At 62.1% G+C, this 26,422-nt stretch overlaps 1 protein-coding gene across 5 annotated transcripts; it reads left to right on the forward strand.

Annotated features, from left to right (window-relative positions):
• Window positions 1–23,962, forward strand: TSPOAP1 (TSPO associated protein 1; the record flags this gene model as incomplete). Of its 5 annotated transcripts, none has more annotated exons than XM_079725094.1 (31): window positions 1–330; window positions 1,146–1,253; window positions 1,539–1,667; window positions 2,320–2,499; window positions 3,059–3,244; window positions 4,456–4,533; window positions 4,618–4,701; window positions 4,951–5,040; window positions 5,191–5,313; window positions 5,567–5,671; window positions 7,095–7,145; window positions 7,459–7,479; window positions 8,272–8,476; window positions 9,079–9,251; window positions 10,458–10,573; window positions 10,859–10,968; window positions 13,781–14,611; window positions 14,782–14,933; window positions 15,269–15,631; window positions 15,717–15,971; window positions 16,301–16,480; window positions 17,064–17,904; window positions 18,553–18,648; window positions 18,736–18,890; window positions 19,499–19,667; window positions 20,047–20,118; window positions 20,529–20,561; window positions 20,761–20,864; window positions 20,951–21,022; window positions 21,236–21,346; window positions 23,783–23,962. In XM_079725094.1, 31 exons carry the CDS (start codon window positions 1–3, stop codon window positions 23,960–23,962), a joined length of 5,703 nt encoding a protein of 1,900 aa, XP_079581220.1. The 5 variants fall into 5 exon arrangements, with proteins under 5 accessions (XP_079581220.1, XP_079581221.1, XP_079581222.1 ...); XM_079725095.1 differs by lacking the exon at window positions 23,783–23,962 and adding an exon at window positions 21,988–22,017 and having other exon boundaries at window positions 15,269–15,646; window positions 15,732–15,971; XM_079725096.1 differs by lacking the exon at window positions 23,783–23,962 and adding an exon at window positions 21,988–22,017 and having other exon boundaries at window positions 15,269–15,646; window positions 15,732–15,971; window positions 20,074–20,118.
• Between the last annotated feature and the right edge of the window lie 2,460 nt (window positions 23,963–26,422).

Raw genomic sequence — 26,422 nt, forward strand, 5'->3', positions numbered from 1 at the left:
ATGGAGCAACTGACACCCCTCCCCCGGCCGGGGGACCCCGGAAACATGGAGTCATGGGCACTGCCCGCCTGGCAGAGCTGGACTCCAGGCCAGGGGGGCGAACCTGGAGGTGCATCCCCAAGCATTGCCGATACTCCGGCAGCTCTGCGTGTTGGAGAACTGAGGCCTGAGGAGAGCTCCGAGCCCGAGGGAGCCCGAAGCCCCAGGTCTGTGGGGGGCATCCAGCCTGAAAGAACAGAAACTGGGCCGCCCGGCCCCGGGCCGGGAGCATTGAGCTCTGGACTCAGCTGCCAGAGGCTGGAGGGCAAGGAGGTGGAGGCTTTCTCTAAGGTAAGGGTGCTGCGGACGGTTGGGGTCTGCGAGGTCGGGGATCTCACCATGCCCTCCAGCCTGGGCATGACACGCAACTTCACTGCCCACCTCTCTTCTCCGGGCCCATCTCTGTCTGTGGGTTCGTCTCTGTGACTGTCTGTCCTCCCTCCTTTGGTCAGGAATCTCACTGGCTCCGTTTTTTGCCATCTGTCTGTCCTTCTGACTCTGCCTTCTCTGTCTACCTCTGGCCCTCCCCCTTCCCCCTCCCTCTGTGAGTCTCTCTCTGACTGTCTGTCTGTCTATGTCTGTGTGTCTCCTCTGCAAGTCTCTGTCCTTGGGGGCTGGAGGATGCTGGGGGCGTGTGGAGGTGTGTGATGGAATCAGAGTCCAGAGGAAGCAGATTCAGGGGAGGGGGCTCAGTGCTGGGCTGAGCCAGGGAGGACAAGTTTTGGGTTCGGTACGAGCAGTCTCCTGTAGAAGATGGAGGGACCAGGACTTTGGGGGACTCAGGGGCCCTGAAGAGCCTGGAGGAGTGCGGATGGGAGCTCGAGCTGGCATTTCCCAAGAGGGGAAGATGGGCAGGGATGGGAAGAATCGAGGACTAGCAGACAGGGTGCCAGGGTTGGGGGACGCTAGTGTCGGCAGGCTGGACTGAACAACCCCTTCTCCTGGGTCTCCTGTGCTCCCCCCGAAGGCCTGAACTGTGTGGGAGAAGCTTCTCGTCTCCATGTCTCCTTGGACTGTGGAGGGGGACTGCTTCCCTATGGAGGGCTCTGGTTTCCACAGGTAGGGTGGGTTCCTGAGTCGCTGTGCCCTGTCCTTTCCCATGTCAGGGCAAGCTGAAAATGGGCTTTGGGGACAGGCCCAATCTGGAGCTGCTGAGGGCCGTGGGGGAGCTGCAGCAGCGCTGTGCCATCCTTAAGGAGGAGAACCAGATGCTGGTGAGGCTTGGAAAGCGAGTCCTGGGTCCTGGTTGGCGCTGGGGGGAGGCAGACTCAGACACCCCGGGCCTCTGCCTCGGCGTCCTCCTCATCCCATGAGCATCGCTCCAAGTGGGAGCTCCATGGAGCTGACATGACCCCAAGACCCGGAGAGGGTGAACCCCTACCTAGAGTTGCCAAGAACCCCACTGTGAGCCCAGGACTCTAGCCCAAGGCCCGGGCTGTTTAGGATTGGGTCTGGGGGGTGCTCCCCACATGCCCCAATTCTGGCTGACCCCTTGTCAGAGGAAGAGCAGCTTCCCCGAGACGGAGGAGAAGGTGCGGAGACTGAAGCGGAAGAACGCGGAGCTGGCGGTCATTGCCAAGCGCCTGGAGGAGAGAGCCCAGAAGCTGCAGGAGACTAACCTGCGGGTGGTGAGGCTGGGAAGCCACTGGATGGAGGCTGGGCGACCAGGGAAGAGGGGCGCCAGGGCTGGGCCGGAGAACCAGAACATGACCCCAAGACCCGGAGAGGGTGAACCCCTACCTAGAGTTGCCAAGGACCCCACTGTGAGGCTTGGGAGTCACGGACCCTTAGCACCTAGGAGAGCAGGAACCCAGGGGCTGAGGTGTAGGAAGGGCAAATGCCAGCCAGGCTAGGAGGCTGAGGGTTTCTGGAGCTACAGGAGGGAGGGGAGGGCTGGGCGGGGAGCTCCTGAGCAGGCAGGGAGCAGGATTCTGGATCACCACGTGCTGGTGCTGGCTGCAGCCTCCCGCTGAGCTCATCTCTGGGTGCAGATCTGCTGGGGGCAGGGATGAAAACCCATCACAGTGGCAGCCCTCAATTAGCAGCATCCTTTGGGCCTAAACTAGGATGTGCAGTTAACCCTTTCACTCCCGCTTGAGGATGGCAGGGATTGGGGCAAAGGGAGGCTGTTGGTCTCCTGAGGGTAGATGCAGACCCAGGGTAGAAGCAGGAGGCCACACTTGTAGGTTTTCATCCCAACCCCTCCTGTGAGAGGAGCTGAGGAGTGGGAGGACCGCCCCAGCCCTCAGATGACGTTGGCCTTACCCCTCCTCTGGCCAGGTGAGTGCTCCCATGCCCAGTCCAGGGGCCAGCTTGGAGCTGTGCCGGAAGGCCCTGGCCCGCCAGCGAGCCCGGGACCTCAGTGAGACAGCCAGTGCCCTGCTGGCCAAGGACAAGCAGATTGCTGCCTTGCAGCGGGAGTGCAGGGAGCTGCAGGCCAGGCTCACCCTGGCTGGCAAGGTGCGAGGAGGCCCTGGTCACCCCTTCCAGCTCAGCCCTACACAGGGCCGCCTGCTCGGCAGTGTGGGATGTGGACTGAGATGTTAATGAGATGCAAATAAAGCGAGAAGGTGGAGGCTGCTGGGGAGTAGGTTCCCCTGGCAACGGCCCAGGTGGCAGCGGGGAGAGAAGGAGCCTGAACCGAAGTGGGTGGAGCCATGAGTCCCAGACCTGGGAATTTCTGTGCTCCAGGCTTCAGGTTGCATGCCAGTGGGTCTGACTGTATGAATCCACACATACCTCACACTAGTGTGAAGAGATGCTCTCAAGGCACTTAGCACAGTGCCGGGTACGCCGTGAGTGCCCAGTAAACGAGTTCCTGGGAATATTTGCACACGGGCTAGCGGAAGCATGGGGCTCTGTAAGCATGCATCTATGAGCAGGCATGTATGCATGGGGGGATGTGTACCTTCCCCCGCCCCGGAGCCCCTCCAGTCAGGCGGAGGGCGGGCTCTGCTGGGCATGGCGTGGGGCTGGGCAGGGGTTAGGCCCGACTCCCTTCCTTGTCCCGCGGCTCCAGGAGGGCCCCCAGTGGCTCCACGTGCGGGACTTCGACCGGCTGCTGCGGGAGTCCCAGCGGGAGGTGCTGCGGCTGCAGAGGCAGATCGCCCTGCGCAACCAGAGGGAGCCGCCCCCGCCGCCTCGGCCCCCAGGCCGGGCCGCCCCGGCCAGAGCAGGGGCGCCCGCCCCCGGGGCCCCGGGAGAGGTGAGCGCCGGCGCATGGGCAGGTGTGTGGGTGTGCGGAGATGGGGGTGGGAGCGGCTCGGGGCCGCTCAGGGCCCCGACGACGCGGTGGTGGCGTGCGCGCTGCAAGGGCTTGGGGGACTGTCCCCAGCTGGGAGCAGGGTCCTCTGCCCGGGCCCCCGGGGCTCGTACCTGCGCCGCGCCCGCCCCCGGGGGCTCGGGGTCCGCCCTCCGCAGGCCTGAGGCCCGCGGCCCGCCCCGCCGCCCCCGCCGTGCCGCCAGTGGTACGGCCCGGCTGCAAATCCCCGGTTGCCCTGGCAGCCACCCGGGGCCCAGCCCGCGCCGCCGCCTCCCGCCGCAGCCGCCGCAGCGCGGGGACGCCCCCTTCAGCGCCCGCCTGGTCCGTCAGGCCCGGCCCGGCTACTCGGGGGCGGCAGTGTGTCCGTCCCCAGCTCCAGGTACGGGCGACCCTCACTGGGCGCCGGGCTGAGGTGGCCCCTGGTCCGAGGGCTAGGGACCCCGCTCCGGACCCCCAGGACTTAGAGGTCTGGCTCCTCTCCATCCTCTGTACTGGGCAGCACTTAGGTCCGCCTCCTTCCGGGAAGAGGGGAGGGAGAAGGGACCTCCTGGCGACCAAGGCCTCAGGGTGTGGGATGCTTCTTGCTCAGATTTTGCCCCTCTGCCTGGCCCAGAGAGGGAGATGCATCGCCCATCAAGACCTGTCCTCCTCCGGAGTTTGCCCGGATAACTGGGACGTGCAATAGTGTGGGCTTGGTGGAAGCTGGGAGGAGGGTCTGGCCAGGTCTGCAGGCTCTGGGCCGAGCCCAGATTCTATGGATCCATAACCCTTAGCTCTGGGGACACCACATCCCTGGGGGCCCAGGCAGCCTCCTAGTTCTCTGCCAGTCGCCGAAGGACACCGAGGACAGTTATTGAGCGCAGAGCAGCGTTGGAAGCTAAAAAGGGAAAGCGTTGGCCTGGATAAGGGACCCATCTCCCAGGGCACGCGTGGGTCTCAGGCTCTCAAAGCACTGTGTCTGGAGGACACAGGGGTGCGGCCTCTGCTCTTCCACATCAGCTGGAGACGAGGGGATACGGTGGGGGGCAGACAGCACCCCTACTTCCCGGGCAGGGATCTCTTTGCTGACCGTGAGATGGGGTGGGAACCTCCCTCAGACAGGCGGGGCTGGGGGGTAGGCTGCCCTGAGGCCCTCTGCCCCTGGCCATTTCCAGGCCACGCCCCAGGAGGATGTGGACAACCCACCCGTGGTCCTAGGGGAGCCAGAGAAACAGCAGAGGGTGCAGCAGCTGGTAAGTCCCAGGTCGAGGGCTGGAGGAGACCCATTCTGGGTGGATCTGCCTTCCCACCTGAGGAGCTCCATTCTGACCCCACAGGAATCAGAGCTCAGCAAGAAGCGGAAGAAATGCGAGAGCCTGGAGCAGGAAGCCCGGAAGAAGCAGAGGCGATGTGAGGAGCTGGTGAGCGCCCAGCCTGGAGGGCCTCCCGGGGGGCCAGCTCCACCCTTCCCCCAGGCCAGCCGGGTGGCGGGCTCCCCCCAGCTCCGCCTCCTTCCCTCCTGCCCAGGGAGTGCGCTTGTCCTCCCGTTCCGCGGGGTTCCCCTTCCCTGGCTGATGCAGGTTCCAGGTCGGGGAGGGCAGTGTCCTCTGTGTGGGGAGAGGAGGAAGGTGGGCGCTGGGACCCTCCCCAGAGGTCCTCTGGTCTCGCAGGAACTGCAGCTGAGGGAAGCCCAGAGTGAGAATGCCCGCCTCGTGGAGGAGAACTCCCGGCTCAGTGGGAGAGCCACGGAGAAGGAGCAGGTAGCGGCTCTGCCCAGGTCCGGCTAGGCCCCTGGTCCTCCGCCCCCCACCCCGGACTGGGCTAGAGTATGACGCATACTCTTACCCCTGGTGAGGATGCTGGGGGTTGAGGCTCACACCCTGCACTCCCTGGCGCTGCCCGCTCTCCAGGTGGAATGGGAGAACGTGGAGCTGAGGGGCCAGCTCCTGGGAGTGACGCAGGAGAGGGACTCGGCCCTTCTCAAGAGCCGGGGCCTGCAGAGCAAGCTGGAGAGCCTGGAGCAGGTGCTGAAGGTGAGGGGCCTGTGTGTGTGGGGGCGGGGGGCATCGGTCCCTGGCACAGGGAGAAAGTGGGACAGTGGCACTCTGTGGGGCACTGGGGTGTAGGCCGAGTCCTGGTGCCGCTGGCCCTTCCCTTCTCTAGCCTCAGTTTCCTTTTCGACAGAGAGTATCTGGAACACACGGTGTCTGAGGCACCCTCATCTTCGATCTTCTATAGGAACTGTAGAGCAGGGCTTGGGCCTTGACGCGGGCTCTTGCGTTTCAGCACATGCGGGAGGTGGCCCAGCGGAGGCAGCAGCTGGAGGCGGAGCATGAGCAGGCTCGGCTTAGCTTGCAGGAGAAGCAGGAGGAGGTCCGGAGGCTGCAGCAGGTGGGTGCAGGGTTGGGGGGGGCCGAGCGGGGGAAGGGTGGTAGGTTGCCGGACCCCGGCTTTACCGTCACTCATCCAGTGGGTATTTACTGAGAACCCACTGTGTGCCAGGCACCGTGCCGGGCACTGGAGGGACCGGGAGGGGGCAAAGGTCAGGACCCTGACCGATCAGCAAGTAAACAGATCCAGGAGTGAGGTGATCCCAGTCACGGACAAGCGCAGTGGGGGAGGTGACCAGGATGATGTGACACAGAGTGGCTGGGATGGGGTGAGCGGCCTCTGTAGAGAGCTCGGCAGGGAAGGCCTCTAATACCTCAGGGGCCAGAAGGAGCCAGCTGATGAGCACTCCAGGGAAGGGGAATAGATGTGCCAATGCCCTGCGGCAGGAGGGAGCTTGGGGGTGCAGACCAGTGCGGCTAGAACGTGGTAGGATGGACGGAACAGCCGGAGTGGGCAAGAGCCAGGCCTCAGAGGTCACGGGAAGGGTTTGGATATTTTGCTCTCTGAGTAGTTAGAAGCTGTTGAAAGGTCCTGAGCAGGGGAGTGGCATGATCTGATTCATCATTTTAGAGGATCGCGCCGGCAGCACGGCGGAGGATGGACGGGGCAGTGGGCACGGAAGCAGGACAGTCAGCTGCCGGGTGGCTGCAGGGGTCCAGGCGGGAGATGGTGGCTGTCTGTCTGGATTAGGGTGTAGCAACACAGGTGAAAGGAAGTGGGTAGATGTGAAATATTATTTGGGGCACAGAACTGACAGGGTTCACCATGGGATTCCAGTCGAGTGCCCGTTCTTTCACCCATTTGCTGACTAAATGGAGGGCGAGGCCTTTCACTCCCCAGGAGTGAGGGATGAAGCCCTCAGATGTGAGAGGCGGGGAATCCTGAGTTCTGTTCCGGCCAACGTCGGGCTGCGTGTTAAACACTCAGGTGGAGATGTCCGTAGACGGCTGGGTTTGTGAGTCTCGAGTCCTGGGGACGCTGGTCTTGGAGACAAGTTTTGGAGTATTCAGTGTGTCTAGTCGGGTGACTCGAGGGGACCCTTTGGGAGAGAGTAAAAGCAGGCCCAGCACTGTGCCCTGCGGCGCCCTAACACTCCAGAGGGGTAGAAGATGAGCCGGCAGCAGAGGCTGAGGAAGAGCGTCGAGAGGAGGGAAACGCTGAGGCAGGAGGTCCCGGGAAGAGAGAAGCAGCCTGAGGCCCCTCTCGACCCTGTTGCGCCCTGGCTCCGTCCGTCCGGGGTGGGGGTCAGCGGGAGGAGGCCTCGGCCCCTTCCCAGCCCCCTTCCCTCTTTCTCCCCCGTCCTCTCCCCTCCTCCCCTTTCTCTCTCCCTTCGCCCTCCCTACCCTCCCCCCTTCCATCACACTCTATCCCACCCCCATTCCTCACCCTTCTCCTCTAGCGTTTTGCCTCCTCCCACCCGTAGGCCCAGGCGGAAGCCCAGAGGGAACACGAAGGGGCCGTGCAGCTGCTGGAGGTGGGTCCCTGGGGGTGGCCGTTAGCTCTGCCCGCTTCGGGGAGGCTGGAGAGGTTCAGAGAGCGCTGGAATGGGTGGCGTGGGTGTGTGGGGAGTGGGCTCCCAGGGAGGGCCCCTAAGTGCTCTGGGGCCTGGGGGGATCCCCTCCCGCTTTGGCCCTGCAATATCCTTCCCTTGAGCAATTGCTTAGGCGGTCTAGGGAGCTGACTGGGCGGGGTCCGCTTGGGCCCCTCCTTCCTTCCCTCCCTCTCCGGGCAATGACCTCCAGGGCAAGGCTTCTAACCTTCCTCTGTGCTTTCCTCCCCTGCCACAGTCTACCCTGGATTCCATGCAGGTACGTCCTCCTGATTCCCCACCTCCCTGCGGGGGGGCCTCCCCAACACCTCTCCAGGCTGGCCGAGCTGCGTCTCCTCCCTTGGGTCTAAGGGGTTCCAACCCTCAGGTCCAACGACGGGGGTGCGACTGGTAGCAGACCTGAGACTCCGTAGATGGGCTGGGATTCTCACAGGACATGTGGGCCACCGCCTCGTCCCAGATCTGCCACTGTGCTTGGCACACACAGGCCCTGCCCTCCTCTGAAACCTAGCCGCTGAGACCCTGAGGAAGTCCCTCGCCAGTCTAACCCGTGCTCTCCTTGACGGGGACTCTCCTGATCCCCGAGAAAAATTCCTGGGAATTGGTTCATTCCTGTCACAAAGATGTCCCTGGCTCCCGTGTGGGATCTCTCCGGGGACTTCTCTGAGGGCAGGGATTTGGGTCACTGACTGTGGCAGGGTGACAAGCCACGGAGCTGAGAAAACTGCTGCAGTGATACTGTGGTGGTGATGGGGGTAGGGCGACCCCTTTTGGCCTAGAAAGCCGCCACAAGCAGGAAGTGCCGCTGCCTGGGGCACGAGGCCTTGCTGCGAGAGTCAGGGCTGGGAGTGAGGCTGGCCCACAGCTCCCGGTCTTTACCCTCAGCTGCCCACTATTCGGGGCAGTGGGGCAGCCAGGCTGAGGGTTGGTGCCCAGGCCTAGGGGCTGGGCAGATGTGATCTGAAGCCTAGTGCGGGGCTGTGTGGAGATGGCACAGCTTGGATCTGGCAGCTTTGGTGGGTCTTGTGGCTTATCGTGGGTCTCGGCCCAGGTCCGGGTTCGAGAGCTGGAGGAGCAGTGCCGCAGCCAGACCGAGCGCTTCAGCCTCCTGGCGCAGGAGCTCCAGGCCTTCCGCCTGCACCCGGGCCCCTTGGATCTGCTCACCTCCGCCCTGGGCTCCGGTACCCTTGGGGACCGCCCGCCACCCCCCTGCTGCTGCTCCGCCCCCCAGCCCTGCCGGGGGTCTGGCCCCAAAGGTAAGGTAGACCCCAGTGACATTAGCCTGGAATCCCCAGGTCTGGGGTTTTTTGTATAGAGCAGAACTCAGGGTCAGAGAAGGCTAGCAACTCACCCACAATCACACAGCAAGTTAGAGCCAGGTGTGGCTTGAGCCAGGCTCCACTGGGGGAAAAACAAGCCCGCGGGGAGCATCTCGGCCCGCTGCTCCTCCCCTTCAACAAGGTCTCTGTGGCCGTGGCTGGGAGGTGGGCACTAGGAGGCAGTAGCAGGCAGTATGGGCTGGTGAAGAGCCAGCTGGGCTTCAGTGGGATCTCGTGGTCCCAGCTCCGCTCACGTAACAGTTCTTGATGCTGCTAACGCTCTGTGGGCCGTGTGTTCTGAGCTGTAAGACAGGAGCATCCAATGCACCTCATCAAGCTGCTCTGAGGAGCCCATGAAATAATATATGTAAATCACCTCCACCTCCACTTAGTAAGTTCCCCCCCCCCGCACCCAGTATTTCCCTTCTTGTAAGGAAACTTGGCCGTGGAGGGCCTGAGCCCTAGATCCAAGAGGACCCTTGGTCCCTGGTCGCTCCTCAGGCCACAGACCCCAAGGCTACATGTCATCTTTCCTTTAGACCTTGACCTCCCGCCAGGCTCCCCAGGGCGCTGCACCCCAAAGTCTTCCGAGCCTGCCCCTGCCACCCTTGCGGGGGGCCCCCGAAGGACGGCCAAGAAGGCAGAGTCTCTCTCCAACTCCTCTCGCTCCGAGTCCATCCACAACAGCCCCAAGTCATGCCCTACGCCCGAGGTCAGTGCTGGGGCGGGGCCTGGGGTCTGGCTCTGCCGTGGGGAAGGGGGGTGGGGAGGTGACCCAGGAGCTGGGTGGCCGCTGGCCCGGGTGGGGTCCGAAGCGGAGCCAGGCCCCCGGGAGAGAAGGGCCCGTGGATTCCTCCCGGTGGGCGGGGAGCTCAGGTGGGGCCCATCCCACCCTCCTGCAAGCCTTCCCTTGGGGCCGCCCAGCCCCACCCCTCTGGGGCCCAGAGAGGCCCTAGAGTCCTGGGCTGGATGGAGGCAGGCACTTTGGCGCCAGGATCCACCTAATGAGGCTGGTCCTGAGTGTCTGTGGCAGAAGCAGGCGGTCCTTTGAGAAGGAGCACAGGTTCCGGGATTCAGGTCCCAGCTTTGTCCCAGGCAGGTCGCTGCCTCTTTCTGGGCTTCGGTTTCCTTGTCTGGATTTGGAACTAATAACCCTGCCTCGTGAGGCTGCTGTGAGGATTACGTGAAAAAATACAGGGGTGGTACCTCCCTCAGTGCCGGGCACACCGTAGACGCTTAACGTGTGGCAGCCGTTACCACTACCAGATTCTCTGGTGTCACTCACAACCCCTCTGATCACCTCATCCCTCTCTCTACCTTCCAAACCCCAGGAAGTGTGTGGGCCCGGGGGGTGGTCAGGAGCAGCCCTGCCGTCCCGGGTGGTTTCAGGGGCTAGGACCCGGCCGCGGCCTCTACTGCCCCCTTGTGGGGTGGAGCGGTGGTGCTGGCTTTGGATGCCCCGGTTTCCGCTCCCGGTACCCTCCCCACGGGGACTTCTCAGCCCCTTCTGCCTCCTGGCCTCCAGCTCTTCACCATCCGAGTGCTTGGCGGCGTTTTTACCTTAAAGAGACAGACTGTCGTGGGACACCCTCCCCGGCCCCTCCGCCACCGGCGTGGCTGGCCCCCTCTCCGATGGGGAAAGTGGTCTTATTTACTGGGCTGCTGCAGAAGAGAGGCCGGGGCTCAGGGAGGGATCTAGTTTGCCCCGCCCCACCCTCTGTCCCTTGAGCCAGGGCACCTGGGCTCCGCCAGGCCCTGCCTGCTCAGGTGCTGAGTTAGAAAACATCGGGGCCCATCGCTGCCGGTCTCGCCCAGCATCGTCTCAGTTTCTCTTCTCAAAACGGTGGGTCCTCGTCTGCCTGCTTTGCCTTTGGCCCCTGGGTCCTGGAGGGGACTGGCCCTTTCTGCGTGTCCGCAGGTGGACACAGCCAGCGAGGTGGAGGAGCTGGAGGCAGACAGCGTCTCCCTGCCGCCAGCAGCCCCGGAGGGCAGCCGGGGAGGAGCCAGGATCCAGGTCTTCCTCGCTCGCTACAGGTGGGCCCCCACCCCTGCTCCCCATTTCCCCAGCACTTGGGCTGTAAAGGGGGGGGCGGTGACGACCTCGGCCTCTGGAGACGGCGGGGGTGGGGCAGGGACCCCAGCGGGACACGCCCTCTTAGCCTCGTTGGGCTGGGGTGGGCGCAGTGGGTGCTCCACGTGGTTAAAGGGGGACAGCCAAGCCTCCGTAGAGGCCGAGTGCACTGGGGGAGAGGACACGGGACACGGAGACAGAGCGTCAGTCGCTGCCCTCCTCCTCCTCCTCTGCGCGTCCCCCAACAGCTACAACCCCTTCGAGGGCCCCAATGAGAACCCAGAGGCAGAGCTTCCGCTTACGGCTGGCGAGTACATCTACATCTATGGCAACGTGGACGAGGATGGCTTCTTTGAAGGTAGGAAGGCGGTGGGGTCATTCCGTCCATCCGCCTGCTTTTAAGCTCCTCTTCCCGAAGACCTCCACCCATCTGTATGCTCTCAGCCCACTGTAACTTCTCAGGCTCAGCTGAAAGGCATCCAGAGACCCGGCAGCCCGCGGGGAAAGGGAACGGAAGGGCTGTGGGAGCAGCTGGCCTGACTGCAGACCTGCCCAGAGCAAGACAGGGGCTACGACGGTCCTGGTGGCGGACAGCATGCCACAGGGAATGTCGGCTAAGTTCACTCTTGTGCTGGCAGACAGGGCATGGCAGCGCTTAGCACGAGTGACCTCGAGGTCAGGCATGTGGCATAGATCTGACGCTGGACCCCAATCAGTGTGGGGAGGAGGAATCAGGGTCCAGAGCCCAGGAAAGGGTGTTAACAAGTGGTTAGCGGTTGTCAGGGCCCAGGCAGGGCGTGAGCTTCAGGGCAGTTCTACAGTGCCCGTGGGATGGGGCAACCGCGGCAGATGCCCCATTACTGAGACTGGGCAACAGGGCGGGGCCTGCAGAAGAAATGGCCTGGGTGACTCCGCACGGTGGCCCTGGCCAGGCACCAGGCTGCATCCTTCCACAGTAGGGAGGATGGCACCGTACGGAGACTGGGATGCGGGCTGGACAGGGCAGGGTGAGGGCTGCAGCCGTGGGTGGGGATTTAGGAAAGCGGTTAGGTCTGGGCCTGTAACACGCAAAGCCTTCAGAGCCTGCACAGCCTCTCCTCCTTGGGCCCCGCGCCTGCTGTTTGAGTAGGTGCTGGGAATGATGGTGAACAACTCAGTTCTCCATAAGGATGGATAATGGAGAGCAGGATTAAACAGCTCCCGGGAAAACGCTTTTTTTTTTAATTAAAAAAAAATAAAAACACCAACACCTTTTTTTGGAGGGGGCAGCTAGAACATAAACATTAACTAATTACTAGAATTTGAACTATGCAATTTGGGTTAGATTGAAACGCATGTAGACAACTGGGTGTAGGATGCCCTATTCCTCCTCCTCATGCTTCAGCTAAGTGACTGCTTCATCTGTGTCTGGTCCCCCCCGGGCTGCTCTCGGTGGCTCAGGCTTCAGGGGCACGAGGCTGACTCTGGCCCAGGCTCCAGCACCAGCCTTTCAGGGCTGTGGATCTGCTTAGTGTGACGGTTCCTACCGTTAACCTCACACCCCACAGTGTTAGTGCTTACATTAATTTCCTAGGGCTTCTGTAACAAATTTCCACCAACCGGGTGGCTTAAAACAACAGAAATGTGTTCTCTCACAGTTCTGGAGGCCAGAAGTGTGAAATCAAGTTGTTGGCAGGGCCACACTCCCCGCCCTGGAGGCTCTAGGGGAGAGTCTGTTCCTTGTCTCTTTCAGTTTCTGGTGGGTCCAGGTGTTCCTTGCTTGTGGCCACATCGCTCCAGTCTCTGCACCTGTGGTCACATTTCCTCCTCTTCTCTCAGTGTCTCTCCCTATGTGTCTCTTCTAAGGACACTTGTCATTGGATTTAGGACCCACCCAGATGGTCCGGGATGATCTCATCTCAAGCTCCTTAACTTAATTGCATTTGCAAAGACACTTTTCCCAAATATGGTCATATTCATAGGATCCGGGGTTTAGGATGTGGACATATTTGGGGGAGGCCACCTTTCAACCCACTACAGTGCTCACGTTACCTAATTTATTGAAAGTCCCTTTTGTTTCTTCTTCAAGTTTCCTTACTTTTTGTTTTTCCCTCCTAGCATAAGTAGAGAGAGAGGGTGTTGGGGAACTTAGGCGCCTTCCTGCAGCTCAGGCCTGCCTACACCCCCCAAACCCTGGCCCTCGCTCCTCCTTTCTCCCAGTGAGGCACACCAGCCGCCAGCTCATCTGTGCCCCGGGAATCTTTCTCCTTTTCCCAAATCGGCTGTGACGTGACAGACTGTGTGTCCAATTTCTTGTTTTTCTGATGTCTCACAAACAAAAAACAAACGCTTTATACTACTTTATTGCCAAGTGTTCCGGGCAACTGGCACAGGGTAACAGAACTGTCTGAACTGACTGCCAGTCATGCTCCTGGACCCAGGCCTGCTGTGGGTCTCAACCCCTTCTAGAACCCACAGGGGATTCCTTTCTCTGGCAGGTATGTCTTCTGTGTCTAAAGATTCCTTCCTAGACTCTGACCAGATGGGCGTCCCTCTCCCTTTGAGGATGTCTGTTTTCCACACAGGGAAGTTGAGGGGCACACCCTCCCTCACTCCTCAGGCCTGTGTAAAGTGACAGTTTTCAAACATACGGAAAAATTAAATAGTACAATGAATACCTAGGTACTCACCACCTAGATTCAACAGTTGTTAACATTTTGCCATAATTGCCTTTTCTGTATGTAGGTTAAAAAGATGATTGAAAAGCAAGTTGTAGACAGATGGTATTTTACCCAGACGTACTTCAACATGCATCTCCTTCTAAGGACATTCCTCTGCATCCTTGCAGCATCACCTGGGAGCTCGTGAGAAATGCAAAATCTCAGCCCCACCCAGACCGAGCTGAGTTAGAATCTATATTTTAACAAATCTCCAGGTGATTCACATGCACATTAAAATGTAAGATGCCTGTCCTATGTAACTACAATACTGTTATCACACCAGTGAGAATGAACAGTAACTCCCTAATCCAGATCTTGACTGCTCCTGTCTTTTAAAAAGCGGTGACAGGTAAATGTGGATCTGAATCAGACGCTTAAGGTCACCCACTAACCATTGCTCAAGTGCACTTACTGGACTGCTTTTTCTCTTCCTCCTCTCTGTCTTCCCCTCCCCTGCCCTCCCGCCACCAGGGGAGCTCATGGATGGCCGGAGGGGCCTGGTCCCTTCCAACTTTGTAGAGCGCGTGTCCGACGACGACCTCCTGACCTCCCTGCCTCCAGAGCTGGCTGATCTGTCCCACAGTTCAGGCCCTGAACTCAGTTTCCGGAGTGGCGGCGCGGGCGGCAGCAGTAGCGGGGGCCGGAGCAGCGGGGGACGCAGCCAGCCCAGGACAGAGGAAGAGGCTGCGGGGGCCGAGCTCAGGCTGGGCCCCTCGCCCGAGCGCCTGGGTGAGCCCCCTGCCGCGCCTCACCCCCGCTGTCTGGCTGTCCTCAAGCAGCTGGCCCACAGCGTGGTGCTGGCCTGGGAGCCGCCTCCTGAATGCGTGGAGCTGCGTGGCTACCACGTCTGTGTGAATGGGGAGCTGCGGCAGGCCCTGGGGCCCGGGGCGCCCCCCACGGCTGTGCTTGAGAATCTGGACCTGCAGACTGGGCCCCTCCGTGTCTCTGTTCAGGCCCTGACCAGCCGGGGCGGCTCTGACCCTCTGCGCTGTTGCTTGGTGCTAGGGGCCCGGGCCGGGGTGGCACCTAGCCAGCTGCGGGTCCATCGACTGACAGCCACGTCCGCTGAGATCACCTGGGCGCCCGGCAATAGCAGCTTGGCCCATGCCGTCTACCTCAATGGGGAGGAGTGCCCGTCCGCCTGCCCTGGCACCTACTGGGCCACTTTCTGCCACCTGCGGCCTGGTACGCTCTATCAGGCCCGAGTGGAGGCTCAGCTCCCACCTCGAGGGACCTGGGAACCAGGCTTGGAGAGGCCAGAGCAACGGGCTGCCACCCTGCAGTTCACCACACTCCCAGCAGGTAGGTGGGCCCGGGCACCTGGTGTCTTTAACACCTGGGAGGTCAGGCCACGGGTGGTGGCCGAAGGGGAGACTGTTGCTACCTGCGTTTTTAGAGGAACGGCAAAGTGGGCTGTTACGTCTGGCAGGGAGTGGGCTGCGTTACTGGGTCTTGTGCCCTCCTCCCCCCAGGCCCACCTGATGCCCCCCTGGACGTGCAGATTGAGCCAGGGCCCTCCCCTGGAATCTTGATCATCAGCTGGCTCCCGGTGACAATTGATGCTGCTGGCACCTCCAACGGCGTCCGGGTCACAGGCTATGCCATTTATGCTGATGGGCAGAAGGTATGCCCTGGGGACTGCCCACCTGTACCCTGGGATCGAGATGTGGGTCTCTCCTCGCCATGCTCAGAGGCCTAGTCTCCCCAACCTGGCACAGAGGCTGCCTGGCCCTGGCATTTGGGCACTAAGTAGCAGATTGGTTAAGAGCATGGGCTCTGGTAGCAGGTGACTGGGATTCCGCCACTGAAACCACGTGGCCAGGAGGCTTAGATGAGACGTGGCACGCCAAGGGCGCCGTGCCTGGCATGGTGCTAGTCACGGTGGTTGGTGGTCACGGAGTCCTCACACCTGGCCACCTCAGCCTCCCTTTCCTGTGCTGTGCTCCTTCCACCCTGCAGATCATGGAGGTGGCCTCCCCCACGGCAGGCAGCGTGCTGGTGGAGTTGTCGCAGCTGCAGCTGCTGCAGGCGTGCCGCGCGGTGGCCGTGCGCACCATGTCGCCCCACGGCGACTCGGCCGACTCCATCCCGGCTCCCGTCGTCCCCGCCCTGGCTGAGGCCTCCTCGCCAGCCGGGGTCTCCTGTCCCTCCCCACGACGGGGCTCGGAGGCCAGACCGCCCCTTGCTCCAGCCTCCCCAGGGCCTGGAGACCCCAGCTCTCCCCTCCGGTGCCCCGACCCCTGTGGAACTCGAGAGCCCCCCGGGGGCTCCCCAGCAAGCTCTCCCGGAGAGACGCCAAAAGGATCCTCAGAGGAGCCCCCAGTGCCTGGCTCTCAGGTACCCTGCTGGGGAGAAGAGGGGCGGGTAGAGACTGGGAGAAGGGTCTGGCGCTTGGGCCCTTCCTCAGTGCCTGCCATTCCAGGAGGAGGCTGGGGCGGCTGTGCTGGGTGCCCCAGGGGACAGGAAGGCCAGTGAGCCAACCTCGGGAGAGCGAGCTCCTGGCCCTGCAGCGTCCCCCCTGGCCGAGGAGGAGGCTGAGTGGACCGCAGGAGAGGCCCGCCCGGCCCCTGGCTCCACCCAGGGAGCGCTGGCCCAGAGGCCGCCCTGTGCTGAGGCCTGCCGTGCAGGAGACACGGGGCCTGGGCTGAGGCCCAGGGCTGAGGTACGGGGCTGGGGGACACTGGGCCACCTCAAGGGATCGAGGCCCCCCTCCCTGCCCTCTGCCAGCCCAGATCTGGCTGTGTCCTCCCTGCCTGTTCTCTGCTCTGGTCCGAGCTCTGTGTCTGGCCAGCTCTCTGTCACTTTGTCTTCCAGGTTTCTTTCCATTCTGGCTGCCATCCTCCTCCTTCCCCGCCCCCTGCTCTGCGTACCCCCCGTTTGGGGCAGGACCCTGTCTCCCTCTGCCGAGGGACCCCTTTCATTCCGGCCGGGGCCGACGCTGCCAAAGCGCCCTCCCTCACCTCCCTGTTCTTCTCCTTTGGCCTCTTGCAGAGAGAGGACACGGCCGAGCTTGGGGTCCGTCCGGGGAACTCCCTTGTGGACCATGGCCGCAACTCAGACCTGTCAGACATCCAAGAGGAGGAGGCGGCGGAGGCCGAGGAGCTGGGTGTCAGGACTTGCTCCTTCCAGAAGCAGGTTGCTGGCAACAGCCTCAGGGACAACGGGGCCAAGGTAACGGGGTGAGGAGGGACTAGTGGGCCCTAGACCTCGGGCGCTGGGGGCCTCTGCCCCACGTGTCGGCAGCGGCTCCAGTGCCACCGAGTGCCAGCAACGTTCTAGGTGTGTGGCCTGGGCCCTGTCCTGAGCAGCAGATAGGAAGTGGCTCAGGCTTGGCCTCCGCCCTCCTGGAAAGAAAGGAGAGAATGGGGCGCTCTTTTCTGTAACGTCTCCCCGTCAAACCCACCAGACGCAGCGCCCTGGCCATCCGAGAGCTCGTGCTGGGAGCTTCCTAGGAGGGCGGGGGGAGGCCTCCCTGCTGTTACAGGCATGGCCTGTTCCCTGACGCTCATACCCCTCGGGATCCCAGCGTCTGGGCAGCCCGCTCTTGGGTGTGCTGCCTAATTCTTCCTCTGGCTCTGCCCCGGACATGCTGTGTGGCTTTGGGCCAGCCTCTCTCTCTGGTCTTTCCTCTTGGAGGAAGCTGGGAGAGGGCTGTGGGTTGCCTGAAACCCCTGGCCTCACTTGAGGGCAGAGGTCACAGCCCCGTCCTTTTCCCACGGGCCTCTCTTCCCTGCCGCCCTCCCCACCCACCCAGCCCCAGCCCGACCCCTTCTGTGAGACTGACAGCGACGAGGAGATCTTGGAGCAGATCCTGGAGCTGCCCCTCCAGCAGTTCTGCAGCAAGAAGCTCTTTAGCATCCCTGAGGAGGAGGAGGGAGAGGACGAGGAGGACGAGAAGATGCCGGGGGCAGGCTCTTCTTCCCGAGGCCCTGACCCGCCTGAGCCTGCATTCCTGGGGCTGCGCTGTGACAGCGGTCGGCCCCGAGGACCTGGCCTCTGTCCTTTGTCTCCCGAGCCCTCCAGGGCTGCGGACCGCCTGGAGGACATGCCTGGACTAGTTGGTGGAAGCAGCTGGAGAAAGGGAAGTGGCTCCCCCGAGAAGCCCCCCAACCGCAGGCGGCCCCCAGATCCCCGTGAACACTGCAGCCGACTGCTCAGCAACGGCGGGCCCCAGGCCTCTGGACGGCCAGGCCCCGCCCGGGAGAGGGGCGGCCCCCCCGTGGGCGGGGGCGCCAGGGCTGGACCGGAGGCTGGTGGGAGGGGGCGGCCGGCCCCTTCGAGGAGGCGCCCCCGTGGCCCAGCCCCAGAATCGGGCCTGGCCAGCTGCCTCTCCCCCAAGTGCTTGGAAATCAGCATCGAGTATGATTCTGAGGATGAGCAAGAGACGGGCGGCGGGGGCATCAGCGTCACCAGCTCCTGCTACCTCGGCGATGGGGAGGCGTGGGGTGCAGCACCCACGGGGAGGCCCAGGGGGCCTCCGAAGGCCAATTCAGGCCCCAACCCCTACCCACGCCTCCCGGCCTGGGAGAACGGGGAGCCAGAGCGGAGAGGCCGCAGTGCAGCTGGCAGAGCCACGGAGTCACCCTCGCGGGTCCGTGCCCTCTCCCCACGCTGGGCAGCCCCCTGCCTGCTGCCGCCTGGTGGCCCTGCTTGCTGCCCACCGGCCGCTCCCATTCCACGCTGCCGCCTCCATCAGCAGAGGTGGGGCTGGGCCTCCGGGTTCCCTCACCTGCCTCTTCCCACCCGCATTCCACTGCTTTGCTGCTTCTGCCAGTCGGAACCGGGACGCACAATATTCTGTGGCCATAAGTCGCCAATTGCCGCCAGCCAGCCCCCTGCCTTTGGGCCGGGGGGCCCTCTCCTCTGCTTGGCTAGTTACGTCTCCAGGACACTGACTGTGATGGCCCGCATCACCCGGCCCCGACTCCGAGAAGAGGCGCTCCTCTCCCGCGCTCCGCGGCCGGCTCGCAGATCTAACCTTAGTCCCTCGACTGCACTCAGCTGCTAAGGTGGCCGGAGCTGGGCCTGCCCTCCTGCCCTTCCTCCCCACGTGGGGGCGTCTGGTGCCTCCAGGGAGGTTGGGCCACGGCTCCAGGAGAGGAACGTGTGTCCCTGCTCTGCTGTGCCGCTTTCGCTGACCGGGCTGAGCTGGGGGAGTGCTTGCGGGGTCCTGCCCCTGCTGCGGTGCCCACCCGAGGGCGGTGTGTCACTTCTGCCGTCTGTTGCCCTCTCTTTGCAGGCAGCAGAGACTGGGGAGCCCAGAGGGCAGGACGGCTCTGGGCGGAGGGGCCCCCAGCCGAGAGGGGGCCGGGCCCCCAGGCCAGGCTCCGTGGAGCTGGGTGAGCACCTGTGGGGGCGCTGGGCCAGGCTGAGGGGGCTTTCCTGTCCCCTTGGCCAGAGCTCACCGCCACTGCTCTCCCCGACAGCCCCTCCGAGGAGCCCTCCAGGAGAAGCACTGGCTTGCCAGGACCTACCTGTCAGGGTCTTTGTGGCTCTGTTTGACTATGACCCCGTGTCGATGTCTCCCAACCCTGATGCCGGGGAAGAGGAGCTCCCGTTCCAGGAGGGCCAGATCCTGAAGGTGACCGACTCACTGTCTGGTCCCCCTTCCTCCCTCCTTTCCTGCGCTGGGGGTACGATAGCCACGCGTGGGTGAGAACACAGCTTCTAGAGCCAGGTGATGGGGGGCTGGGTCCTGATTCTGCCACATCTAGCTGTGAAACGTTGAGGAGATTAGCTAACGCCTCTGGGCCTCATTGGTAAAATGGGGATGATATTAAGTGTCTCCCTCACAGGGCTGTTTGAGGATGAAATGATTCAGTACCCACAGGGCCCTGAAGCTGCCTGGCGCATAGCACACCGTGATAACGGCTGCTGTTAGCACTGTAACTTTTATTGTGCCTCCAAGTATTTATTGAAGGCTTTCGGCTATGGCTCTGAGGTCAGGGGGATCTAGTCTGGGCCGGACTGGGGGGATGGATGTGCAGATAGTGGGTGACGACCACACGGAAAGGGCTGTTTTCTGCCGTCCCTCTGACCCGTATTCTTGGCTATTTCCCCCATCTCCCGTCCCACAACAGGCACAGCACCCTTCTGCAGTCCCAAGTGCGGTGCTGTGAGCTCGGGGCCTCGGGTGCAGGGAGCAAGCTGAGCTGGCCTCCTGACACAACGGGTCTTCTTCGCGTCCAGGTGTTTGGGGACAAGGATGCCGATGGCTTCTATCGGGGCGAAGGCGGGGGCCGGATGGGCTACATCCCCTGCAACATGGTGTCCGAGGTGACTGCGGACAGCCCTGCAGGGAGACAGCAGCTGCTCCAGCGGGGCTATTTGTCCCCGGATGTTCTCGCTGAGGGTTCAGGTATGACCTGCTCCTGCCCCCCAGCCACTTCCTGCCACCACAGTGCCAACTCCAACACCGCCCCCGCCCAGAGCACTTTGCATGTCTGGAGTGGCCGAGGTGCCTGCTTGGTCCAGAGTCTGGCAGAGCCACTGGGGCCCTCAGAGACTGAGGCCAGTGTGGCTGCAGCAGTGAGCTTGCTGCCTGGAATGGGGGTTCACTGCCTGGGCGACGGGCCCTGTATTTTGGATCCGGGAGGTGGGGGATGAGAGAGGAATGCCCTTAGACGCTCTAGTGCAGGAGGCTTGGTACAGCCCCGAGAGAAGGTTGAAGTCACTGTCCATCATCTCCGTCCCTCGCCTGGGTTTCTCTCTGACATCTGCTTGCCTTCCTGGACCAGGGAACGGTCCCTTTGTCTACTCCGCAGCTCGCACAGCTGGGCCTCCCCCCAAGCCCCGCCGCTCCAAGAAAGGTGGGTGAGACCCCCTTCTCCCTCGGGGGCCTGTGAGGATGGGAGGGTGGGGACACTACGTGGTGGCTCCCTGGGGAGACACAGGGGCGGTCTTGAGCCGGTTCAGGGAATCGGGCCAGACCTTCATCCCCAGCCACCCCCGCAGTGGGCAGCTTCATTCTGATGGAGATGGGCAGTGGTTTGCTGGGACCTCTGTTCCAGAAAGCACCCGACTGTAAATTCTCTGCCAGCTGGAGCGAGTCACTTACCCCTTCTGGGCCTTAGTTCACTGCGAGAACCAAAGGGCTGGGCTGGCGTGTGAGCGTCCTCCTCCCTCCGGCATCCCTGTGTGAGGCTGAGCGTCCCGCCTCCCCCGCCCCCAAAGAAGAGGGACGTGAGGGGCGGGGCTCACAGTCACATTCTCTCCACAGCTGAGTCGGAAGGCCCTGCCCAGCCGTGTGCAGGTGAGGGGCCTCCCTGCGCGGCGGAGGCTGGGGGGAGAGACGGGGCGGGGCAGCCCCTCCGACCTCTCCCCAGGGGCTACGACTAGCGACCAGCGCGGCAGGTGGTGAATAGGGGTCGGCAGGCCTCCAGTGCCAAGGATAGTCCGGGGTGGGGGAGGGTCTAGAGAGAGCCCTGAGTCTCCTCCCCCTCCCCCTCCAGGCGCCCCCCAGCCGGTCTCCTCTCCTGGCCTGAAAGCTCCCCGCTCCATGGTGGCTGCATTTGACTACAACCCCCGGGAGAGCTCCCCCAACAGGGATGTGGAGGTGAGGACCCTCGGATAGAGCCCAGCCACGCTGGGTGGTGGCAGGGCCTCCCCGGGCCTGACACGTGCCTCTTGGTCTCTCCGTAGGCAGAGTTGCCCTTCCGGGCAGGGGACGTGATCACTGTGTTCGGGGGCATGGACGATGATGGTTTCTACTATGTGAGAACATGGGGGTGGGGGTGGGTGCCCAAGAGGGCTCTCCCAGAGCCAGGGAGGGGGGTGAGCAAGGGTTCCTGACGGAAGCCCGGAGGAGTGGACCAGGTAGCCTCCCATGAGAGTGACGTTGACCCCAGGCCGTCCCCCGGGGGCTTCAGGGTCAAGGGGGTGGGGGCGAGGCCTCTCCTGGTCTTAGTCTCAGCATCTCCTCCCCAGGGGGAACTGAATGGACAGCGGGGCCTGGTTCCATCCAACTTCTTGGAGGGCCCTGGGCCTGAGGCAGGCGGCGCAGGCAGGGAGCCCGGGACACCCCAGGCCGAGGGGCAGGTGAGGACCGGGGCTCCCGGCTCAGCAGTTGGGTCTCTGTGCTGCTGGTGTGGCTGCAGGGGGCCAGGGGTGGGCAGGGCGGCGGCGTGCGAGGAGCGCAGCCGGGCAGTGGTCCAGGTGCGCACTGCGCCCAGGGCGGGGCTGCGAGCTACCGCCAGAGGGAGCCCAGCCCGGGTGGCTCCCTCCCAGCGTGTGCCCCTCTGTGCAGTGGGGTGAGGCCGAGACCTTGATCCCCAGCTGCCCACAGCCCCGGCCAGTGCAGGTGAGGGGCCCTGTGGAAAAGGACCCTCAAGCCTCCCACACCTCCAGCCGTCATAGCCCCTGGTACAGGGACCCTCCCCACCCCACTGCTGCATCTCTCTGTCTCCCAGGTACCTTTTAAAGCCAGATGCCCAGCAAGGCCCAGCTTCCTGGGTGGGTGGAGTACAGTTAAGCTCCAGGTTCACGGGGCAGGGAGAGGGTGAGGAGGCCAGGCGCCACCCGGAAAGCCCTGGGTCTCCATGTGCGATCGTTCCAAAGGCAGGGGCTATGCAAAGCAGCACCTGCCCCTAAGGCCTGGTGCCCTGGGCGACCTGGTGACCGGGTGGAGAGCGTAGGGTCTGGCCGTAACCCATCTCCTCTCTTTGTTCCCTGTTCTTCAGAGAACGAGGAGGAGACGAGTGCAGTGCTAGATGGAGATAGATTTATGTAGAGAAAGCGACATGTAAGTGGGGACCGCCCCCCTATGTCCACGTCACCCTACTCCTCGTGTCACCATAATCAGACGGCGCTCCTTTGTCTCAGACAGCGGAGCTGAACTGGCTTTTCCGCCTTCTTCCAGGCAACAGGGGACGGAGCTCTTGCCGTGAGCCAGATTTGGGCCTAGGATCAGCCCCTCCCCTTGCTTTACTCTGGGCAATGCCAGCTGCCACAGGAATGAATACATGTCATCCTAAGATATAACGTCCCATATTAGCTGAGTCCTCATATTCTATAGCCCATGCGGCTTATAGAATATTATGTGACAGTCATATGGCTCATCAGTATATTATGATACTATACGACTGTGGTATTATAATATTGTGATTATTATTGGTGACAGATGGATGACACTAACGCCACCAGTAATAACCGTCTCCCCCACCACAGTCTCCTCTGTATCGTGACCTGTTAGGGAAGCAGATGCATGATTTTATGTCCAACTCTCCATTTTCTCCGCTGGGGGGCATAGACGGGGAGGCTTAAACAGTTGGAGTCCGTAGATTACCCCAGACCATTCATCTCTGGGGCTCAGAGTCTCCCTCCAGTTGCTTCCCCAGCAACCCCTCCCTCCTGGGAGCCCTGGGAGCGGGTGGGAAGGGCCTACCCCGGCTCCGCCCCACCCCGGCCAGCCATCAGCCCTGGCTAGTTGGCAAGAAACTCTTGGACCTCTGGGTGCTAGCAGAGCTCTTTGTGGGCGGCCCTGCCACATCACCAGGGTCTTAGGTGAGGGCGGGCCCCAGGCTGGGCACCCAGCACCTGCCAGCAGACTGCCAGGCTCTGGTGGGAGCGGGGGTTTGAGGAAGGGAGTGTGGGGCAGGGGATGGAGAACACACAGGCTGGCAGGAGCGGACGGGGCTGTACCAGGCACAGGAGGTCGCAGCGTGGATGTGGGAATTTGGCGGGTAGCGGGGAGGCTTGCTCGTGGCTCTCGTTTGCCCAGCTGCTGTTCTTAGGCCACCAACCGCACAGTCTGGGTGGGCCTGTGGCAGAGGGAGCCACTCACGGTGGCAAACAGAGCGAGGAGGAGAGTCTGCAAGGGAGCCGTGGTAAGGGAGGGGCTGCAGCCTCCAGAGCTGTGGTGGGCGCGGAGCGCCGCCCGACCGTGAGTCCCCTCTGGCCCCGGGCTCCCTGCAGCCCTCTCGGGGGCCATTCAAGGAAGAGTCTCCATCCCCTCCCCGCGGGGTGGGCACTCCTCCACTCCCTGAAGGCCCTCGGACACCGCGTCTGCTGGCCTGTGCGGGCCCGCTCCTCCGCCTGTGCGCGGGTGCAGGAACCACCGTTCCTGGAGTGTGGCGCCCTGCTGCGTCCCCGTCCCTGCTCTCCCTTCGGTTGGGAGGGGATGCCGTGGGGGATTTGGAGCACCCAACCCGAGGGTCAAGTCCAAGGACTCCTGAGCCCAGCATCCTACAGAGAAACCCAGAGAAGGGGAGGGGCTTGCCCAGGTCCAAGTGAACAGAGCAGAAATGAGACCCCACGTCCGTCCCCTCCGACTCCCAGCTCAGTGCTCCCTCAGCATCATCGCGCCCGTTTGCCCCTCCGCGCTCTGGGGGGGGGCCAGTAGCCAGGCGGTGGGTTTTGGTTTGCGACCGTGGTTCCGTGACCTGGGGTCTGCAGGCCCCTGAGGTTGTGGCGGGACGGAGGCGGGTTGGGTTGGCTCTCGGGCCCTGACCTTGCCCCTTTTCTCTCCCATTCTAGCACTGGGCCAGCTCAACACAAGGGCCCCCAGCGCCCCCAGGCTGGCCCTGTGCTCCTGGCCCTGGCCGCTTCGCCGGAATTGAATGGGGGGCGCCACAGGGCCCGGGCAAGAAGGTGTGGGGGCTCCTCTCCAAGGGGAAGCAGCTCCTCAGGAAACTGGGCTCTGGGAAGAAGGAGTGACGCTGCATCCCGTCCTGCAGGCCCGAGGCCCCGGTGCACTGTCCTGGCTGCTTGGGGAAGGCCCTGGACTCTCCTTCTGCCGAGCCAGCGCTCTGGCACTCGGATGGGAATTATACTCGGTGAAGGTCAGAGCTAGATGAGCTCTTGCGGATGAGTCCTCTGGATGGGCATCCTCCTCTGACAGGAGGGCAGCCTGAGCCGCAGCGTGCGGAAGCGAGTTGGCCGCGGGGGCTGAGCGCCTGGGTCACAGAGCCAGGCCTGGCTGTGGACTCGTGACTCCTGGTTCTCCCACCTCCGCCTGGTGTCCAGCATGCGATGCTAGTCCCTTCTTGGCCTCCACACGCCTGGCCCGGGGACCCTGTTCCCTCCGACGGCGCTGGCCATCCTCACCAAGACTTCCCTCCCTGAAGGAGAGTTGGCACTGGATTCTGCCGAGCCCCCCACCCCCCGGGCGGGCAGGGGCGTGGAGCCGTGTATGTATATATGTACATACTCAGTGCCTCAGCCCAGCTTCCTCCGTCTCCCTTCCACTGCGCAGGCCCGGGAAGGACAAAGGCCAAGCCAAAGCGGGCCTGACCCCGCCCCGCAGCGCTCCCCTCCCGCCAGCCGCCCTCCTGGCCTGAGCCCCGGGCCAGCCGGCAGAAAGCAGGAGTTGGGTTTGCCTTACGTTGCTCATCAGATTCAACTTCTCTTTTGCACCGTTTTCCTCTGGCCTGTGTTGGAGTCGGGGGCCTGGGGAAGAGGACAGAGTTATGCAGCTATTCTCATACACTCCCTGTTCAGATTGGGGTGGGGGGCTCTCCCCCACTACCCTAGCCACCTCCCCCCACCCCCCTCCGGCTGGGTGAGTGTCTCTGCATGTTTCCTTTGCTGTGGTGGGAGATTGATTGTTGGACTGAATGCCCCCCCCCCCACCTTGGTCTTCAGGGGTGTGGAATGGTGGGGGCGTTTGTTTAAAGAGACATTTTATGATAATAAAGTCTATTTTCACAAAAGCCATGCTGGGCTCTACCTGGGATGAAGGACTCCTGAGGGGCGGGTCGTGGTGGGCTTCGGACTCCACTTTAGAACCGAGAAGTTAACATCTGAAGGTGACTGGGGTAAAACGAATGAACACCAAGAAGACCAAAGCAGCTCTGGAATTCTCTTCCTAGGAAGGTTTGGCAGCTTCCTGAGTTCCTGGTTGCAGGGCCAGGTGTTCGGACTTGGGTCGGGGTCCTGGAGGAAGAAAGTGACCTGGGAAGGGGGTGGGGAGACAGGAAGAGAGAAGGCACCTGTTTCAAGGTGGTGGACTGAACTGATTACACGCTGCACTCTTGATTCTCCTGGACCAAATTCATAGGAGTAGTAGAGGTAAAAAAAAACCCAGCCAAACATGCAAATAAACAACATACATAGTTCCATTTGAGGAAGGAGGACACCCAATAGACTAGAAACAACAGCGGGATTTCAGGAAGGACCGAAAACAGATGGGAGATCACACTCAGAAACCTCCAAGCAGGGCACCTGTGGGAGAACTCTGCACAGAGCTCCAGGCCTAGAGGTGGCACAAACAGCAGAAGGACCACAGGGGCCGTGACGGCGTGATTAGTTGGGGTTCTATGTGGGGAACCACCAGGCCGATGGTTGCACATTCTCCTTTTCTCCATGGGCCAAGGGGCAAAGGTGAGGATGGCTGCCCTTAGATGAGAATAGTGGGAGCGGCAGCTTGGATCAGAGCCTGTGGGATCTTCCTGGACCAGGGCTCAAACCCATGTCCCCTGTGCCGGCAGGCGGATTCTTAACCACTGCGCCACCAGGGAAGTCCCAGAAACACAACTGTTTTTTGTATTTTGGCCTTGTATGCTGCAACCTTACTAAACTCACTTATTCTAGTAACTTTTTTATGGATTCCATAGAATTCTCTACATATGTGATCATATTGTATACGAACAAAGACAGTTTTACTTCTTCCTTTCGAATTTTTTTTTTTTTTTTTTTTTTTTTTTTTTTTTTCGGTACACGGGCCTCTCACTGTTGTGGCCTCTCCTGTTGCGGAGCACAGGCTCCGGACGCACAGGCCCAGCAGCCATGGCTCACGGGCCCAGCCGCTCCGCGGCATGTGGGATCTTCCCGGGCCGGGGCACGAACCCATGTCCCCTGCATCGGCAGGCGGACTCTCAACCACTACGCCACCAGGGAAGCCCCCTTTCGAATTTTGATGCCTTTAATTTCTTTTTCTTGCCTCACTGCACCAATAGAACTTCCAGTACAATGCTTAATAGAAATAACAGGAAAGGACACACTTGCTTTGTTCCTGGTCTTAGGGAGAAACCATTCGGTCTTTCTCTCTTATGATGTCAGTGATAGGGTTTTTTTTTGTAGAAGCCCTTTGCTGGGTTTGAGGAAGTTCTCTTCTATCCCTCGTTTGCAGAGAGGTTTTCTTTTTTTTTTTTTTTTTTTTTTTTTTTAAAGAGAATC

This window comes from Hyperoodon ampullatus (assembly GCF_949752795.1).
Source record: "Hyperoodon ampullatus genome assembly, chromosome: 19".
NCBI classification, from domain to species: Eukaryota; Metazoa; Chordata; class Mammalia; order Artiodactyla; family Ziphiidae; genus Hyperoodon; species Hyperoodon ampullatus.